Genomic DNA, 21,015 nt, shown 5'->3' on the forward strand with positions numbered 1-21,015 from the left:
GGAAGAAAGGAGGGAGGGAGGGAGGGAGGGAGGAAGGAAGGAAGGGAAGGAAGGATCCTTAGAGATTGTGAGGTGAATGTGAAGAAGCAAATGCCAGGTTAGAGTTACGGTTCAGCTGCAGACCTCCTGAGATGAAGAACTCCAACCTTCAGCTTACCTGCTTTCAAGGTTGCCCAGAAAACTTCTTGTTGAGATAGGAAATCTTCCTACTTTTACACGTCTTTAAGGCATCACATAATCACATTTCTATGGGAAATATAAATAATTCAAATAACTGAAAAAGAAAGGGCTTGATTATTATATATTACAATTTAAGAAAAAAAAATCAAATTTAACAAAAAGCTGACAATCAGATCTGAAGCATTACAGGAAGTTTCTTGCTCATTTTCTCCAGAGGTTAAACCAGAATATTTTTTAAAGAGGGCAGAAGTTTAAGGTCTAGCTAGGGAATAAAGACATGTTTTGTCTGACACTTCCCAAGTCAAATCCAACATTTATCAAATGATTCTTAAGTGCTGTATTTAAAAAAAATACAGCCAGGAGCTGGCAACCTGGGTATATTAAGCTTTCATTATTGTAAATTTGTATTTTAAAAACCCAATGTCTTTTTCGTAAATATGCAAGGGCTTCCCTGACAATTTCTCTTCTTGTAAAGCCACCTCTCACTAAAACATGTTAAATAAAACTCCTATATCTAAAATGAATTCTTGGCATCTGGGAGTTTAAAATCTCCCCCAAATTCAGAAGGGGGTTAAAAAGCTGTATAATTATAGTTCATCTGAGTGCAAGTCATAATCAAAAATGTTGAAAACCAAAAAGTAATATCTTAGAATGGCATTTAAAACAAAAAAAAAAGTACTTACTGGCATTTTAAAATTTTTCCTGCAATCTGTTATTCGTTAAATCAGAAGAAAAGGTGTGCTACCAGTCTGGATAAGGCAAACAATATTCAAAATTGTCATTAACTAAAAACAACTGGCCACCACTATGTGAAAAACCAAATGCTTTAATGAGGCTATCAAGAACAACAGTTCAATTATTTCATTGGATACATTAATATCGATCCATAATATACAGTGCTATGGACCATACAGAAATTATTGCTGCATCCAACAGCAGGTGACTATATTATTAACATTACAGTACCAAGCGTCCGCAAGAGACAGTCATTTGTCATTTTTTTTCAAGAAATAGGGTTTTTTTAATATACTGTTATCAACACCAACTTTTCCCCAGTGCATTTTTAAAAAATATTAATAAGTGCATTCCTTTGTGCTTTATTTTATATCTCTTAACTTCCTATGTATTTTATTTGTTCTTATTGCTTTATTATTTAAAAACAACCAGAAAGAACTTTGTCATCCTATGTATGACCAGGTTGGTTGTAGGATTTTTGGCAAAGTCAAAAGGTTTGGTATTTCCATTGCCTTACCCGGAGGCAGGTGGACAAGTTTGGCATTTTGGTCACTCCATATGGAGGCCCAACCCCAAGTCACAAGTCTGTTCTCAGGGATGGGGGGAGTGGTGTGGATCGTTCTCTCGTTGTCATAAACGATGACCCCAAACCACCGCTTCTTGGCTTAACTAGTCCCTAAAACAAATCCACACTCGATTTGGCAAAAAAGAAAGAAATAAAACCACCCCCGAGGCTGCAGCATTCTCCTGGGCTTCCTCACCCGTCACTCCCAGAAATTGTCTCTTAAGAAGAAGGGGATGGGGAAGCAGGCGACAGTGAGCTCAGGAGTTGCGAAAGTCAGGACAGTGGTACGAGATGCCATGCTTCCTCTCAACAGAGCTTTCTATAAGGTCACTTAGCCCTGGCCATATTCCCTGGGCCAGGAGCTAGTCAACCTTGCTCCATTTTTAAGAACCCTCACCATCAGCTAAAGAAAACAAGCATCATACCGTCGAGATCTTTGACTTCTGCACCCAGCTCCCCTCCCCCCATATAAATATGAAGAGAAAAATAGACAATGCTATGATTGTATCAATGAACACTATGGTACAGTTAGCTGTTCATGCAGATTTGCATCACTATTCTAGGAAAAGAGCTATACAATTAAGGGGATTGAAAGAATGGGAATTAATTTTCCCTACCCCCTTCGGTAATAAAGCTATAAAACTGATAGCATCATCAATGTTTCCAAGGATTCTCATTGCCCAACGTGCATGGGAACTATGCAGTTGATTATTTTCACGGAAGCCATCCATTCATACATCTGACAATCACACCTTCTCTTTGAACCCTCCAATACCCATCCACCAATTCGTATTTGACATTTAAACTCATTTTCTTTTTTTTAAAAAAACCCCTCCTGAATAAGGTTTCCTGATGAAAGAAGTTGGCACTCTGTCACTAAAATATATTTAATATGAAAAATATCTGAAGGAAAATTGGAAGCTCTTATATTGTCTACATAGGCACCATGCTCCATGTTCCTCTTGACTATAGATACCATCTTGAAACTGTCTCCTATATTACGGTTCAGTCAGTGCTAGTCCAAAAAAGACTACTGCTATATTTAAGGCACTTCATTCTGAATGGATATGCTTTATGCCACTTGCTATTCAATTGTAGGCTGCTACTGAGAAATTCCATTCAACAGCCTGGCTCTTAACACCATATGTCAGCTGTATAAAACACGTAGGCCAGATAGATTACATGTAACACTACTGTTGTTGCAAGGGACTACACAAGTAGATAATGCACTGAAACTAACTTACAACTTTGCTGCTTGTTAAAACACTGTTATCAAGTAACAGTAATTTGCCAATACAGTATTTCTCTCCTTCCAAAAATTCAGCAAGTTTGCTGAAAAAAACCCCAATTTAAATGACCATAATGGGCGTATTAACGCTATGGTTATCAGTCTCCAAGAATATTGCTACTTTTATATCACTAAAAATAAATATGTAAGTTTATTTTCTCTAGAAAGCCAGTTTTAACCTATTAATACTACACCTTAAATGTGTGGAAAAAACAGTTCCGAGTGAGACTGTAATATACAAAATATTCGCAAAGCTCTCTTTAAACACAAGACCTTGCATAAAAGTGTTCTTTCACGTGTGTACAAAGAATGCGGAAAACCACCAGTGAGTTGTAAAAATATTGAAAACTTGCCATTTTAAGATGCATATTCTTACAAATTAATACAAACATACTGAAAAGAACAATGATAATAAAGAAACTGTACAAATCAAATGAACAGTAAAACATAATTTAAAAATAAAAATAGGAAAGCCAATTAGAAATGTGCCCAGTTTGGTTTTCTTTATCAAAAGTGAAATTGAAGAGAGAAAAAAGAAAAAAAAAGGACAACTTGCAGTGCTCCTCAATATTTTACTTTGAGAGGACACTCATTTCCTTTTCAAAATAAAATATATCTTATGGAAAATTGAATCACACTCATTGATGAGGAAAACTGTAACAGAGCAAAGAGTGAAGGACAGCAAGATTAGAGCCCATGTTTCAGAGCCTAGGTCTCTAACCCTTCAATTTCACTTGCACCTAAGTAAGGGATCAGTTACATTTTCTAACCAGACAATCCTCATGAAATTGGGTGTACTTTTTTTTTTTCTTTTACAGAATAGTGTATTGCCTTAAATAGTTTGCAGTAGAAAAACTAAATGCTGTTAGAACAGTACTGGATCTTTAATGCAGTACCAATGAATCAATACATTTACAAAATAAAAAAAGGTTAGTGTGGATTTCTTCCTTTCTTTCCTCAATCTCTTTCTCTCTGCCTTTTTTTTTTTTTTTTTAATTTTTGGTTGCTCTACATTCTTTCGATTAAACTTTACATTTAATTTCCAAAGATGTCACAGGCATAAAAATCTCAAACCAAGTTTCCCCTGAATAAAAATGGACAGAAATTTCTCTGATGCAGAATCCTCTTGCTCAGAAAGCTGAAGTCCAGGGTGAATTCAGTTCGCAGATACTGTACACTCATTGTACAATACTTCGGAGGCATCTGTAGTTGTAAAATAGAATATACAAGTCTGTTTCACAAAATTCTAAAAATAAAATATATCCTGGGCTATTGATAAAGCATGAAAAAAACTTCCATATTAAAGGAAAATTATCAAGAAACCCCCTTTGGGTAAATTATGAAACCTACGAATCAAGAAAGGAAGCAGTTTCTGAAAGCGCAGGGCAGGGAGGGCCCGCTAACAAGCGTGCTCGGCTTCTTCCATGCTCATGCTGCTCCTTCGGCTGCTCGTTTTGGAAGCTCCGGGGGACACTGACGAAAGCAGTGGGTCAGTTACGCCCACGGGAGAAAGCGTGTCATCCATCAGGATGTCTTCCAGTTTGGATCCCATTTTCGTGGGGACGCCGTAGGCTTGGCTACTCTCGGTCCCGGCTCCAAGGCTGTTGTTGAAGGTGATGGTTCCGTCTGTGAGGTCGAGTGTCGTCGTACAAGGCAGGTCTGCATGATGCTGAAGGAGATCTTGGTTGCAGTTCTCGAGAGTGGGCTCTTGCTTGATGATCCGATTCACCAAATCAGGGGAGCAGAGGCCCGTGGATGGAATGAGGGAAAGTCCGTGAGCTCGAGCCTGCATTTCAAGTTCCTGAAATGAGAGTAAAAAAAAATCAGATGTTTCAAGAGGCGGAGTACAGAGGACTTCAGGGCAGTCCAAGTACTGTATGTGATACTATAATGGGGCATACGTGTCATTATGTATTTGTTCAAACTCATCGGATGTACAACACCAACAGTGAACTCTAAGGTCAAGCGGGGACTTTGGGTGACGATGTTGTATGGTGTAGGTACATCAGCTGTGGCAAATGTACCACTTCAATTTCAGTATGTTAATACAAACATACTGAAATGTGGCTAGCAGTGGACCCGTGGGACAGCCAGGAGCATATGGGGAGTCTCTCTATACCTTCTTCTCAATTCTGCTGTGAACCTAAAATTTCTCTAAAAAGTAAAGTATTAGGGGCGCCTGCGTGGCTCAGCCAGTTAAGCATCTGCCTTCGGCTCAGGTCGTGATCTCAGCGTCCTGGGATCCAGCCCCATGTGGGGCTCTCTGCTCAGCAGGGAGTCTGTTTCTCCCTCTCCCTCTGTGCTCACTCTCTCTCTCTCTCTCTCTCTCTCAAATAAAGAAATGAAATCTTTTTTAAAAAAGTAAAGTATTAAAAATCAGACACTTGGAGGAAAAAACAATAAATTATGAAAATAATCTTTTTTTTGCTCTTTTCAATTAATAAATGCTATTTCTTAAAATAGAGTATAGGAACCACCGGTAGTATGTGATGTGAGTTTTAGGTGCTACATGGATTTCATTAGGTATTAAATACAGAGACAGTCTCTCCCAGATGTTCATATTTCTGAAGATAAATTTTAAAAACACAGAAATAAAAACAAATATGAATATAAAATTTCAAAATGTGAGCTGATTAAAGGAAAGTGTTCAGTAAATAATGCAGTTCTGGGGTCCCTAAACTGTGTGCACATATCCAGGGGTGTGCTGCAGGGAACTCTCAGGGTACTGTGACATTTTCAGATATCTGGGGAAATAGCACACTACTCTGAGAACTACCAAATTCAAGATGGTCCGCAGTCTCAGCATTAAACTGTGCGACATGCTTCTCCATCATGTATCATTGCGAAGGCGGGTCTTTGGTGGTTGCTGTGATAAAAAGTAAGAATTCCATGAAAACCAACACGGGATGAGAAATGAGGGCGGCACTGTCCAACCAGATTCCGTGGCTGGAGAAGCTGTGCAGTGTGCAACAGACACACACATCCCACTAGTAGGTAATGCAGTTATTAAAAAATAAAATAAAAATGCTTTTTTTCTTTCGGCTTATATGTTTTGTATTTTCAAGTGGCGACTAAGTTGTTAGGACCTAAATATTCAGTAAGTTGCTTGGACCTAACAAAGAAATGGTAGGTATTGCTTTGGCCGAGGGCAGAGTGAAACAGTTCCTAAGATACGAAGGGTATCATGACCTAATAAAGTCTGGGTGGGAATGGCGAAACTTGTAGAAGTTGTACATAAGGAACTTAAGTTTGAGAAGTGTCACTTGACTCATCTTACCAGGGCCAAGGGAAGTATGGCGTTTGGTTGGTTTCTGTTTTTTTTTATTTCCAAAAGAAAGTTCTTATAGGGAGGATGAATAATTCCTTTCTATGCTTCTTCACATCCCTTATATAATGGGCTGAATTGAAAAATTTATTATGTTCCAGGGTCATGAGATCAAGCCCCACGTCAGGCTCCCCGCTCAGTGCCCTGCTTGAGAGCCTCTCTCTGCCCCTCTCCCCACTTGTGCTCACTCTCTCTCTCTCCCCGTCTCTTCTTTCTCAAATAAATAAAGTAAATCTTAAAAAAAAAAAAAAAGAAAAGAAAAATTCGTATGTTCAAGTCCTAACTCCCAGCACCTCAGAATGTGACTCTGTTTAGAGATGCTGTTTTTTAAAGAAGTAATTAAGTTCAATGAGGTCATTTGGGTGGGCCCTAATCCAGCCTCCAATAGGACAGATGTCCTTAGAAGAAGAGGAGATTAGCATATGATCTCACTGATATGTGGACTTTAAGAAACAAGGCAGAGGATCATAGGGGACTAGAGGAAAAAATGAAACAAGATGAAACCAGAGAGGGAGACAAACCATAAGAGACTCTTAATCTCAGGAGACAAACTGAGGGTTGCTAGAGGGGAGTGGGGGTGCCGGGATGGGGTAACTGGGTGATGGACATTGGGGAGGGCACGTGATGTAATGAGCGCTGAGTATTATATAAGACTGCTGAATCACTGACCTTAACAGTACATCATGTGAATTAATAGAATTTAAATTAAAAAAAAAAGAAGAGATTAGGACACAGGGACACACCTAGGTAAGACCACGGGAAAACACAAAGAACAGGCAGCCTTCGAGAGAAGTAAAGAAAAACCAATCCTGCCCACACCCTGACCTTGGATTTCCAGCCTTCAGAACTGCGAGAAGATGCAGCCCTGGTGTTTCAGCCTCCAGACCAGTGGTATTTATTAGAGCGGCCTGAGAAGACTAATGCACTTCCCAAGTGTCACAGCCTCCCTGGTTCCTCGTTTCAAAATGCCTTCCAAGTGTGCTCTTTCCACTCTCCCTGAGTATCCCTGGATCCCTCCTAAAATGAACCCAAATGACTCTCGATGAGCATTCTGCTTCTATGTGCCAAGACGATCCTTTCTATGCTTGCCATACACTAATATAGTAAGGACAGAATATAAATTTGAAGCAAGTCACGGTGCCTCACGAAGGAGGGAAAAGTAGCCTCCCACGTGATCCAGCCACTCAACCTTTGCCCACAAGCCTAGAAATGCATGTTCCTGAAAAGTCATGTTCAGTGTGCAGTAGAGATCGTTCTCTGGACGCATGACACGTCAGAGACGGGAGCCTGAGATGTCACACAAGTATGTACATGTTCCTTTGCTCGATCTCCAGAAACACAAGTCTCTTCAGGCATCGTTTTAAAGCCTTGGGCTGTTTAATAAAATTATGGTTCCAATGATATTAAGGCTTCATGCTCTTTCTTCTGTGAAAATTTCTGCATGCATCACTTGGAGCGAAAATGAAAGGAAGCCCTTAGGCCCAAGCTTAAAACATGCACTATTGTAAATCTACACCAACATGCTAATAAGAACAGCTCCTCCATACATGTAGTTTGTCTTAAAAAGAAAGTTGGATAAAAAGAGGCAAACATCTTACTCTGATCTCCTGTTGCTTAATTAAAAACGTTTATCAGCTGATTAAAGCATTACTTAGATTTCTAAACAATGTGCTAAGTCTCATCTGGAGAACTCAGGCTCATCGTATGGCAGAGCCTCCCTAATTACCAATGTGTTCCGTGATATGCAAAAGCTCTACGGGCTGCCCCCCACTGTCACTGGAAGAAACCCACGACATCCTCACCGTGGCACTTCTAATCCACGTTTTTCACAATACTCATATTCCACACAAAGAGACGTGTTTGGATGCTGAAAACAAACTTAGCTTCTCTTTCAAAAGAGTTCCTATGTTTTAACATTTGTATAAGGAAATAACACATTAGTATAAGCTGCTTTTATAAATGGGTATGTCACATTCAAGAGAAAAGGACCTATGGCTACTTACTGAAGAGATCATATGAACATAAAACAAACAACAAAAAACAAAAAAAGATTTAAAAAAAAAAGGGATTTTCAAATGACATGCAACCTCTGCTTCACTATGGACATTCGAAAATGCACCCCCTAGGGGAGAATCGTCATCTGACCCCCTGCTGAAGATCACTGCCTGCAATGGGAGAAGTGATACTGAGAGATGTCAACAGTGTTCTGGGGCGCTCAAAAGATCGGAGATCATTATTATAAATGAATGACACACACCACCAGATCAAACACACTGCTGTCTGAAGGGTCAGGCTTTGCTTGCCACCAGAGTTGCACTGGAAACCTGAAAAAATGGTAAAAGGGGGGGGGGTCCATCTACTCAAGAAGAAGGTACTCTGTTGGCTCTTACTGGTGGGCTGTGTTCAAGGTCAGCAAGTAAATGAAAATTACTCTTGCCAATTCCTTTGGTCAGCAGCAGAGAGGCCATTTTTCTTTGTCTTCTTCAAGACAGTTTCAGAGGAAGTTATGTGCTTACTCTCAGCCGGAGAGCCTGAGCACCTACGAGGAATACCAGGAGCTGATACCATAGGACTGCCCCATCTCACACTTCACACTGCTATGTGTACTCGAGACATAGAACAACAGATGAATTCCACATATCAGAGTTAGTATTTCTCCCTCTAAGAATAAACAGTGTGAGTTAAAGATACATATATACATACATATGGTATAATTTCACTATCTGTAACTATTTCTATAATTTTTATCTTGAGGATAAGATCGTCTGGATGTCTCCAAGTTCCCTATAAACATGGGCTTTGACCATGGGCTACATGCCCCCACCAAATACTAAGGCATCTTGGTATTTCACAACTTCAATCAATTCTCACTATTGGAGGTAATTATTGCTACTGATTGAATGCTTGTGTCCCCATCCCACCCCTGCCAAAATTCGTATGTTGAAATCTAATCGCCAGTATGATGTATTTGGAGGTAGGGCTTTGGATGGTGATGAGGTCATGAGGGTGGAGTCCTCATGAATGGGATTCATGCCCTTATAAAAGAAACACCACAAACCCCCCTCCCCTGCTGCCATGGTGAAGACCCAGAGACACTACCCCTGTCTATGAAACAGGAAGCAGACTCTTACCAGACACTGAATCTACCTGCACCTTGATCTTGGACTTCCTAGTCTCCAGAGCTCTGAGAAATAATGTTTGTTGTGTAAGCCACCCAGTCTGTGGTATTTCGTTACAGCCGTCCAAATGCACTAAGACAGTTATGTTCTATAAAGTTGCTCTGAACTCCGAATTAGTAAATACCAAACGATTGCTTCTAGAGGAAATACAGAGTTAGGTTTCTATGAGTGTCTTAGTCACATTTTCATTAACCGATTGACATATAACCTTGTTCTATGTTCAAAGGCACCTTAACACATAACGTTGATTCATTAACGTTGAACTCACAGCCAACAGCACTGCAACTCACCTACGAAGGAAACTTATCTCCGTAAGACACCTCACAGCCTTTTCATGCTTAGGAACACCAGACAACTTCAGTAATGCTCTTAGGGGCCATTTTAAACAGCAAAATTCACCCATATAACCCAGAGAAATGTGAAAAGCCTGGGACTAAAGACCATGAAAAGGATGCTTATTTATAGCGTGAGCTGAAATAAGACAACAGGTCATTGCCTTGTTCGATCTTAACTCAGATTAGCCACTCTGCACATGTCCACGAAGGACCACGAGAGTGCCAAGAATGTTGATCTTGGGGTTACGGTGAATTTTTATGAGTAGCAAATTCACAAACAGGGAATCCATAAATAACGAGTAGCTACTATATTAGGATCGTGTAAAAATCAAGTCCCCCATGGCTCATTATATCCCCTTCTCCTTCCACCTCCAAGTCAGGGACATATTGCAAACCGCTCACAACACATGCCCCGTACCTGTATTCTGAGCAGCAAATGCCGGTTGGCGTGCTCCAGTTTCTTCTGTCGGTTTTCAAGTTCTTTTGCACGTTGCTGTTCTCGTTGCAACTTTCGGATATAGTCCACAGATGCTTTTAAGATGGTTCCCTTGTTCCAGCGCATGTCTCTGTAGCGAAGAGGAAGAAAACAACCTTTTTCGGGATTTGAGGCACAATGAAAATTCATTATTCAGGGCATGAATAATGCAATAATAATGCAATGATTTCTAAAGATACCGTAATCAATGACACGTTGATGACAGCTACCATTCACTGAGTGCTTCCATGTGCTGGACACTATCCACCCCCTTCTTAGACGTTATCCTACTTGTCCCAGACAAGCACCTTGGAAAGGAGGGGTGTGGTGCACGTGCTAAAACAGATACTATTCAATATGCCCTTGGTTACAGAGCTACTCTAAGGTGGAGTCAGGACTTAAATTTAGTTCTGTTGATTACAAAAATCAATATTCTTAAAAACTATATTAAAGAGCTATACGTTTCTAGGACTATCAAAGTTAACTCATTCAGACAGGCAGAATAAGCTACAGTTAAAAAAAAATTCAGTGAGATCCTACTACTTGACCATGTGAAGCATAAAAGTGGGATCCTTGGATTTTCTCATGAATATTCCTGGCCAAGTTCTTTAACCTCTCTCTGTGTCCCTGTTTCTCCATCTATAAAATGGTGATACTACACATGTATGAACAGCCTCGCAGGTACGTTACTGAACTCTAAGGAGGCCTCTTAGAGGAATGTGCTAGGAAAAGTCTAGAATGCAATTCAAGTAACAGAGCAGGCACTGTGTTAAGGGCTCAACAGAATAATTATAATGGTTATCTTTAAATAGCATTTACTATGTGCTAGGTTTGTTTTAAGGTGTTTTACAGATCATTTAATCACAACAACCTCAGTGGCTAGGCACTAATATTGTCCCCATTTTGTAGAGTGGGAAACAAAGGCACAGAGAGGTGAAGTAATTTGCCCAAGGTCACAAAGCTAGGAACTGGCAGAGGCAGGAAGCCTAGAGGATATGGCTCCAGACTCCATGCACTGAATCATTATATCATTCTTCTCATGTGACAGAGTCCTCAAAACAACCAGACTAGGAAGGAATATTCTGAACACCCCTGCCTTTTTTAACAGATGAGGAAAATCAAGTGTCTTTCCCAAGATCACACATCTAGTAAGGGACTGTTTTGGAATTCGAACACAGGCAGCCTGAGCTTGGTGCCTTTGAGTTTTTAAATCACTGTAGCTGTAATGTACTCATGTATATGAGGAAATTAAGAACACCATTAAAATGTAGGTAAAAGTGAACTGAAAAATTTAGAGCACTCCAGAAAAATAATTAAGAATGAAATTATAATTACATAAGTAGTATTTCTGGGGCACCTTAAATTAATCTGAGCTCTTTCATAGACAGTGCTCATGATGACAATGACAAGGACAATGAAAAAAAATCAAAAACAACTTCATGTATGAAAACTCTTCTACCCCACAACCTACAGCTGCTCGAGGCAGATGGGAAGTATCAGCCGGGATGTATGAATGGAGGGTCATTAAAACAAGTCACCAAGTAATTGATCCTCCTATGGATTAGATGAAAACAAAACAGAAGTTCTCTCACGAGAGGCAGACTTACGGACCCCAGAGAATTCCCTGGGGTGGCGGTTGATCCCTGGGGTCTGAGCACTGAAGAGGGCTACCCAGGGAGGTGTCCTGAGATAGAGGGAGCACCGAGCTAACTTGTTTAAGGTTCGGGGCTGAGATCAAAGTAACAGACCCTTTGGCAGCCAGAGAGAAATGTAACTATAATGAAAGATGCTTTAATGAGGCCAGGAAGTTGAAAAACCCATACTGACACATGTAAGTAGCTACTCAGTTTTTAAGAAGTGACTATTCCAACCAATTATCTTATTAGGTTTTGCTTCCTTGTGAGACTCAATCAATCAATTATGCCTTTAGGCTTAAAGGAAGGGTATTCAAACTTTTTTTTTCCCTTACAATTAGAGAGCAACCCTTTTTTCACACAGAAGTATAAAAAGATCCCCAATATATAAATTAACAAAAGCAGATCTGCTGTAGGGGAGGAGAGCGTATGGGGCTAAGACCCTGGTCAGCTGGACTGTGTCCCTATAGCAGCCCCAGAGCCTGTTCCAGAAACTGGTATGAAAAAACTCCCATTAGAGATATAGTCCATTTATCTTAAAACAATGCCTACAATTAAAGATCATTATCAGTTCAGATTATAAACACGTAAGTATTCTAATACAATAGAGAAAGAAGATATGCAAATAGAGGCTTTCACTGCAGCCCCATAATTTCATAATACGTTGCTAAAGAGATTCATATGCTACAGTTTAAAAGAATATGCTAAAAAGTGAAAGCTGATAAAGAACAGGAAAATGGGAATTCAATTTCAACTATCATGCAAGACTGACTATAGGAAATGAAGGTCACAGCCCCTTAGTAGGATAAATTTGTGCTGCAGAACTGAGAATTTGAATGTTTTGAGTTTCAAAATGGCTTTCCTTGAAACGTGGGAAAGCAAAATGTTGATGATGGAAATTGTGCTTGAACATCCATCAAAACCACCTTACAATGGGCAATGATTTTATTTTATTTTGTCACAAATTCCCTGACAATAATGTGAATAGCAAATTTAATAAGCCTTGCATGAATAATGCTTGATTTCATCTTTACATTTTATTAGGTAGCTAAAAGGTCATATTCAAAGGCTAATTTCATCGGATGCCTGTGGGAGCCATTAAAATGTATACATCCTCTAGCCCCTTACTTCAAATGGGCCACTTTCTAATGGATAAAAATTGTGTATTTGTTGTCCTACTTGCTGACGTTGTTGGTAGGAAAATTATCTTTACAACTGTTATCTGCGTCTGAAAGGGGGTGGAAGGTAAGCAGAGACTGGAAACTGAAACCCAAATTAGCTGACGTGTACTTAAAAAGAAGATTAAAAATTACTTTTCTACAGATTGGTAACATACCAAGGGCATGCAAGTTTTCAAAAAAAATTTGTGACCTTTTGTCGGTTGAATATTGTTAAACTCGAAGTCTCTAATACCAGCTCTCAGGACCCATACATATTGTATGAGTACAGCAAATAGTCAACAAATCTAGTCTCAACAGCTATTGAAATCTCTGCCCTGCGTGAATCGTTAAGAGAATTTTTCTAGCAGCTTGGTGATCACTTGCCAAGGAGTCTCAGGTTTCAGAAAGCCACCTCCTCATATCCAAAGCTAACAGCTGATGTCCACTAACCCTTAAATACAATTCGGTTGATTTCTCTCAAAATTTTAGTTTGATGAGACAAACCAAAAGAAAGGAACAAGAAGCATACCAGAAATGGAACCAAAAAGAGAGGGGGTACTTCTTGACTCTAGTTTCTGTACCTGTGCACTTTTTGCAACATATGAATAAACATTAAGGTACCAAAAACTATATGATGCAGATTAACATGGAATTGTACTCACGGATCATTTGACTTGGGAATCAAAGTACCTAGTTCCTTAATGCGGTCATTTATGTTAAATCGTCTTCTTCGTTCAACTTCAAGAAAAGAGCACAGGAAGGGACAATTAGTAACAGCCACCACATACTATTTAGTATATCTTGTTAAAGCCATGTGTGCATTAACTTTGCCGGCCCAAGGCCATATAACCCGAATCTGTATTTCCCCATTGTTATCATGTTTTTGGTACTGAGGTTAAAGCACTTCCAAAAAATGGGCTACCTTTGTACAGAACTTTATCATTTACAAAGTCCCGAGGCTGTAATTTCTCATTTGATCCCGTAACACCACTGAAATTGGAGTGAGTATCCTCAATTATAAATGTCAAAACTACTTGGGGGATATTAGGGACTTGACAAGGACACCCAGCAATAAGTGGGAACAGCCAGAACTCAACCCTGAGTATTCAGATTAGGGGGCAGCGAACTTTTACAGGGCCAGATGAGTTACTTTTGGCTTTGAGGGCCAAATGGCAAAACTGAGGATATTATGTAGGTACCTAAATAACGAAAGAGAAAATAGATTTCCATAGATTTTTTTTTTTCTTTACTGACAAAATTCAAAATGTGGTAATATTAACTGTATACAATTTTTTTGCAATGCAAGTCTACCAACAAGAAGCACTGGGTGCCAGAATATTCTTCTTACTTTTTTTTTTTTTTTTAAACCATTTAAAAATGTAAAAAACCCAGGGGGCAAAATTGGAGGGGGAGACGAACCATGAGAGACTATGGACTCTGAGAAACAAACTGAGGGTTCTAGAGGTGAGAGGGGTGGGGGGATGGGTTAGCCTGGTGATGGGTATTAAAGAGGGCATGTTCTGCATGGAGCACTGGGTGTTATACGCAAACAATGAATCATGGAACACTACATCAAAAACTAATGATGTAATGTACGGTGACTAACATAATAAAATTTTAAAAAAAAAGGTAAAAAACCTTCTTAGCCTAGAGGCCATACAAAACTCCCTGCTCTAAGCTCTGTCTTGCCCAACAGAAATGCAATGCAAGTAATTTCTGTAATTTTAAATTTTCTAGTAGCCGCATTGAAAAAGTAAAAACAGAGGTAAAATTAGAGTATTTTTGTAAACCCAATATACCCCAAATACCATCACTTCACTGTAATCTATGTAAGTATTAATAAATTAAATGTTGAACATTCTTTCTTGGTACTAAATTTTTTAATCCAGCGTCTTTTTTATCCTTACAAGCACATCACAATTTGAACTAGCCACATTTCAAGTGCTCAGCAAGCAGCTCTGTTGAGTGGCTAGAGAACAGAGTAACACAAGTCCAGGAGTCAAGTCCAGCTTGTTTAACTACACCATGCATCCTAATGGCATCCCTATTTTATCAATCCAGTTGCGTGGTTAGCTAAATTACCATCTTCTTAGGGGAGGATGAAACAGTAAAGCATATGAGTTAATAAATGTTTCTAATTTACCTACTCTGGCAAATAAATTCCAAATAACTTAAGGTCTAATAAGTTGGATTGAAGATGTTAATATTTCACTTTAAACATATTATGTCCTGATACATATTTATATTTAACCTACTAATACTCCATACACTTAGGTAAATAATATTATGTGCTACTTTCCCAACACGTTTTTTTTTTTTTTTTCTTAGCTGGGCGATCACTTCTATGATTCAGTCAGTTACATAAAATACTCCCTTATCATTAAGCTTTTATAAAATAGAAATAGTGATACTCAATGGGTCTAAAGAAGGAATTTTTGGACCTCTGATCTTCTAGCTAAGCTCCTCTAAAACTCTGAAGCATGACATGTTTTCTTACTTTTCCAAGCATATAATAATCATAAAGATTCAAACAGCACTGAAATACATAAGGTGAAGTAAAAGTCCCCTATGATCCAAATACGACCACTGTTAAGTTTCTTATACATCCTTTGGGATGATTTTTCATTCTCCAAACATGCTGCGTACCCAGGGCACTGTTCTTGGGACTCTTCTTGATGTCCATTCACTTAGTGGTGACCTCATTTAGTCTCATGGTTTTTAACACCACATACACACTGATGACCTCCCTAGTTGTATTTCCAGCTCAGACATGTCTCTGGAACCCCAGACTCACATGTCTGACTACTAGATGTTTCCACAGGGAGGTCCAATGAACAGCCCTAATACTCCACACACAAGCTCCTGGTTTTCCATGCTCAAATAACTCTACCCACAGGCTTTTCCACCTCATTTAATGTAACTCCATCCTTCCAGTTACTTAAGCCAGAACCTTGGAATCAATTCTGCACCTCTCTTCCTCTCATATCCCACATCTGATCCATCATCAAAGTCTGTTGGTTCTACCTTCAAAATATTTCTAGAATCTGTGCACTTCTAACCTCCACTGCTACCTGAGAGAAGCCACCATCCTCTCTCGCCTGGATGACTGCAATGCTCCTAACTGCTATCTCTGTGTCACCCATGCTCACTGCTTCCTACCCACTTTGGTCTATTTAGACCACAATGGCCAGAGGGATCCTGTCAAAACATAAGTCAGAGCATCCAACCCCTTGCTGAAAACCTGCCAATCATTTCCCACCTCACCTAGACAAAGGCCAAGTCCTACAAGGATCTGGTGGGCTCCCATCCCTCTGACATCATGTTCTCCTCTCCCTCTCTGACCACATCTTCTGTCATGACTCACCTGTGTCCCACCTCCCTTCAGCCCCATGGGCTGCTTGCAATTCCTCAACCACTTTAGGACTCCCCAACTTTAGGACTTCATACTGCTCTTCACCCTGCCTGGAACACTCTTCCCCCAGATATCTGAATGGCTCTGCCCTCTCCTCCCTCAGGTAGTGACTCAAATTTACTTAAGAGCCTTCCCTGACCACCCTACTTAAAAATGAACCACCACCTCCTCCCATGCTTATCCTGACACTCTATCCCATTGCCTGCACTTTGTCTTCTCACAGAACCTTCTACCATCTGCATAGTTCATTTATTTGAATATATATATATATGTATGTATATGTATATATGTATATTTATTCATTGATGCATTCCAAGTACCCGTAATGAATCTGGCACCCAGTAGGCCCTCAGTAATTTAGTATTAAACAAAGAAAGATACACTTAAGGTAGGATTACAGTAAAAATGATTCTGCACCTATCTTTTCTCACTTAACAGTATATTGTTGACATCATGCAACATTTAGATATATTACCCCTTATTTAACGCAGTACCTTCCCTCCCCAGTTATTTTTTATTATAACTTGCAAAATATTGCAAAACATACAAAAGTGCATAAAGGAAAAAGTAAAAGCCAACTCTTTACACCATACAACACCTATTTGCCTGAAGAAATTGTCAATGATAAAGGTAAACTCCTAAATCTCCCAGCACACACACATCCCCCACCCCACACACACATACACATCTCTAACCACTGTGATCTTTTTACATAATGAGATACTATACATATTATTCTGCCACTTGCTCTTTTCACTCAGTAATATATTGTGGACACCCAGGTAAATCAGGTGAAACAGACCAACTCCATTTTTCTTGAGCCACTGAGTATCCCGTATATGGATATCCCATAATTTATTTACAAATACTCTACTGACGAATATTTAGACTATTTCCAATTTCTCCATCACTGTCAACGGTATAACAAATGTTTTGGCCAATGCTCACAGGTACATTTTATTCCCGTCGTAATTCTTGCTCTATACTAAAAACACCACCTTACCGTATTTTTTTGCTCATCTATTCTGTCTGACCTTGACTCAAATGGAAGCTCATAAGAGTGGGAAGCCTCTCTGTCTGATTCACTTCTGTAGAAAAATGCCTCGTACAAAATGGGGGCTCAATAAATAGTTATGAGTAAATAAATGAATATATGATTGTGCACATTTTGGCAACTACTTTTACAAGGTTAAGCTTCTAGGAGAGGAAAAGCTATGCCAATGGACAATCTAACCTTGAGTGTTCATTTCTAATGGTTAGATGAGATTTTAATATGTTTTTATAGCCCTCAGAGTGTGACCTGATCATGTTTATACTTTACTGACAACCCTAAACTTGAGAGTTCAGGTGCCTAAGTAAAGGCATTGTTTTTGACAAGATCCAGCTTAGTTTTCCACATTTCAGTTAGGTGAAGTTTTGGATAATGCTTAATTATCTTAATTCTAAGTTCTTTGAAAAGAAGAAATATCTTCGAGTACAACTACTTGGAAGCTGGAGGAGACCTTAGAAATATTAGTGCAAATCTTTTGGTAGAAAGGAGCAAAGCTTCTCAGACCTGAAACAGGAACTGGGAAGGGCAGAATCTATTAAAAGAAAGCACTCACGCCCCTTCTGGGGCCTAGCAGTTCCATTTCTCAGTACCTAACCTGGAGAAACAAACTTCCCTGTACACAAAGAGGCGTGTGCGCAAATGTTCACTATGGCATTGTTTGTAACTGGGAAGAACTGGAAGCAATATCAACACTTAGTAGTAGGAGGATTACTGAATTTCACACAGTCACGCGACACTATGGAATAGTATGCAACAGTTGTTAAAAAGGAGACAGATCTACACTAATAACAGCAAAAGTTCTTCGGGATGGACTGCTGAGTAAGAAAATAAACAGCAACAAGCATGGATAACATGATATGCTTGTGTTACAACAGACACGCACAAAAACCACTGTTTATTCTCTGTGTGCATGTGTATGTTAATACCTGGGCAGAGGCTGGGAAGACCAACGGCAAACTGAAAACAACAACATCAACTCAATGATGATGACTCTCAGGGATCAGAGGAGAACTCTAGCTTTATTCTATCATTTTAAATTCTGGTCTCATTTTACCATTTTTATGAGGACAAAGTACTTATATGTAACCTACATTCTTAAAACTCAATTTAGGAAGAAGAGGACAAGGGGCCATGAGATGAAAAATTCACACACACGCCAATGACTTCCTACCACCAAACCTCATCTTTTTTTTTTTTGAATTGTGCAGTCTCTTTTACTTTTGTTTATGAAACAAAATCTTTAGTTCTCATAGGAAAAAGCTTAAAGACTTGGTTAAGAGTAAATTAAAGACATAAAAAATAATTTTAAATGTTGGAAGATATTTTTTTGTCACAGTTCAAGTCAGAAATTTGGGAGGCTACCTCACCCACAGACTCCCCTCCAACTGTTTCTTTCTTTTTTTTTTTTCTTTCAAATCTCACCGGAGAAGGTGATCCCATAATCCCCTTTTGTTAATAAGTTCCAGTGTGAGCAACACTTATAATTGGGTAGTTGGGGATCAAGTCTCCCTCTCACCAAACACACACACACACACACACACACACACACATGAGAACTATTACTATAAATAAGTACTCTTCAGAATACTGGAAAAAATTTCAATTTGATCAGGGACAAAATATGGGAAAAACCTTAGTTTCTCTGAAAAACATTTTTTCTTCCATAAATGTACTTTTAACAGCTATGCATATCAATTTCCTCCCACAAGATTTCAAACAATTTGGATATAAGGGGGAACACATCCACTCCAATGTCAAACATCATGAACATGAAACCAACTTACTCAAGTTGTGATTGTCCTTTTTTTGCCTCTCTTTAGCCAATGCTCTCGCTTCAGATTCTGTGGGAAAAATACACGCTGTGCACGTGAATGAAGTAATTAGAAACGGGAACTGTTTAAGGCACGCAATGACATAAACTACAAAACATCTCATTTTCTAGATATATATGGAAACTTATCTGACCAGACTGTCATAATAAAAAAAAAATAGGGTTTTTAAAATGATTTTTCAAAAGCTTGTATTTTTTCAAAAGCAATATATATCAAATAAATGCAAAGACTTGGCTTCTACAAAATGGTAAAAGACCAGTAACAAAGTTGTCTGACACACTATAAACACACAAGAAGAAAAATAACTAGAAAACTAGAAATTTGTTGTTGATATTCTATTATCAGGAGTTGAATTTTCTTTTCTTTTTTTTAAGATTTATTTATTTATTTCAGAGAGAGAGAAAGAGAGAGCATAAGCAGGAGAGGCAGAGGGAGAGAGACTCTCAAGCAGGCTCCATGCTGATCGCACAGCCTGACGCAGGGCTTCATGCCACGACCCTGAGATCGTGACCTGAGCGGAAACCAGGAGTTGGACGCTTAACCGACTGAGCCACCCAGACACCCCGGGAGTCAAATTTTCTTTTCATGCAACAGAACTTTTCGTTATTTCTTTGATGCCTTTGTAACATGCTGATATGAAAACTGGGGAGAGAAGCTATCATGTCAGATCTCTGATTGGTGGAAATGGATTCATTTTTTTTTTTTGGAACTTGGAGCCAGGTTCCAACAGAACTTGCTAGAATGAAACGATGACCCTGAGGAACTCAGACCCTACTAGTCTGAGTTCATAAAAACAAAAATAGGAATAGGGTACAGAGGTGTTTGGTGGCAACTCCATTTGAAAAGATCTATTTGCATTGCAACTCTTGTGGGATCTCTGTGGGGGGATGACTTTGTGCCTTACAGAAGGCAAAACAAAACAAGAAAAAGACAGTTGTTTGATTAATCCTGCCATTCTGGGGCCTCTGTTACTTTCTTGTCACAAGTGATATCTGCAACATTACACTACCATCATTCAGAATTTTACCCAAAATTAGAATTCTTTTTAGCATAACTCATAGCCACTGAAGCTTATATATGTATATATATTTATTATATGTGTCTTAGATATACATATATACATATAAATAATTCAGAAGCTGAATTATTTCAATTGGGAAGATCAATCCCAATCATTTTCTATTTTTTTCTCACACGAGCATTATAGGCATGTTTTACTTATACACCCTCCCCTACAGTATCTTTTTTTTGTTTTGTTTTCTCTTATTTATTTATTTAGTTAGTTATTTAGTTTTTCAGTTTGCCAGCCCCACAACCATGGTCTTCTGCCTATCAACCTCAACCCACCAACTGTGGACCAGCTTTGATAAAGGCAATCCTGTGAACTTCTCTGCCATTTTGTAGCTTCACCTACAATCTCCCCAAGGGGGTAGACTCTTGGCCTTGGGCAGGGGGGCAGTTCTTTCCCAAGCTTAGATAGCCACCCCCTCCACAGCCTTAGGGTATTCTATAGTATTCATCCTCTCTTAGTAGATAAATGCCTATACATGGTTAACAATTCTTTATCTTAAACCTACCCTGTTCAAATCACCTTGCAGTCTCTGCTTCCTGACTAGATCCTAACACAGCTGGGAAAGATAATTTTTTTTTCCCTTAGGTCAGATCTGACTCCTAAGTCTATTCTCTTTTGGCTACATCATGCTGCCTCTCAAGCTAGCAGTGTTCAGAATCACAATTCCTGTCTAGACAGGAATTGTCTGTCCTGCTTTTCTCCTTTCCCTGGCATTTTACCCTTTTCCTGTCTGGACTGGTCATTTTCTAACATACAAAGTGATTCTAGAAAT

At 39.1% G+C, this 21,015-nt stretch overlaps 1 protein-coding gene across 1 annotated transcript in view; it reads right to left on the reverse strand.

The window, feature by feature from the left end:
- Nucleotides 1-990: 990 nt before the first annotated feature.
- The window catches only part of MITF (melanocyte inducing transcription factor), a 75,516-nt gene continuing 55,491 nt past the window's right edge, over nucleotides 991-21,015 (reverse strand). The window contains exons 5-8 of the mRNA XM_078059200.1: nucleotides 19,124-19,258; nucleotides 13,539-13,614; nucleotides 10,026-10,173; nucleotides 991-4,569 (exon numbers count right to left, since the gene is read on the reverse strand). Of these exons, the coding sequence (XP_077915326.1) occupies nucleotides 4,168-4,569; nucleotides 10,026-10,173; nucleotides 13,539-13,614; nucleotides 19,124-19,258 (761 nt within the window). The 3' untranslated portion in view covers nucleotides 991-4,167. The remainder of the gene's footprint in view (nucleotides 4,570-10,025; nucleotides 10,174-13,538; nucleotides 13,615-19,123; nucleotides 19,259-21,015) is intronic.

The sequence above is a fragment of the Halichoerus grypus genome, chromosome 1 (assembly GCF_964656455.1).
Source record: "Halichoerus grypus chromosome 1, mHalGry1.hap1.1, whole genome shotgun sequence".
Classification (NCBI taxonomy): domain Eukaryota; kingdom Metazoa; phylum Chordata; class Mammalia; order Carnivora; family Phocidae; genus Halichoerus; species Halichoerus grypus.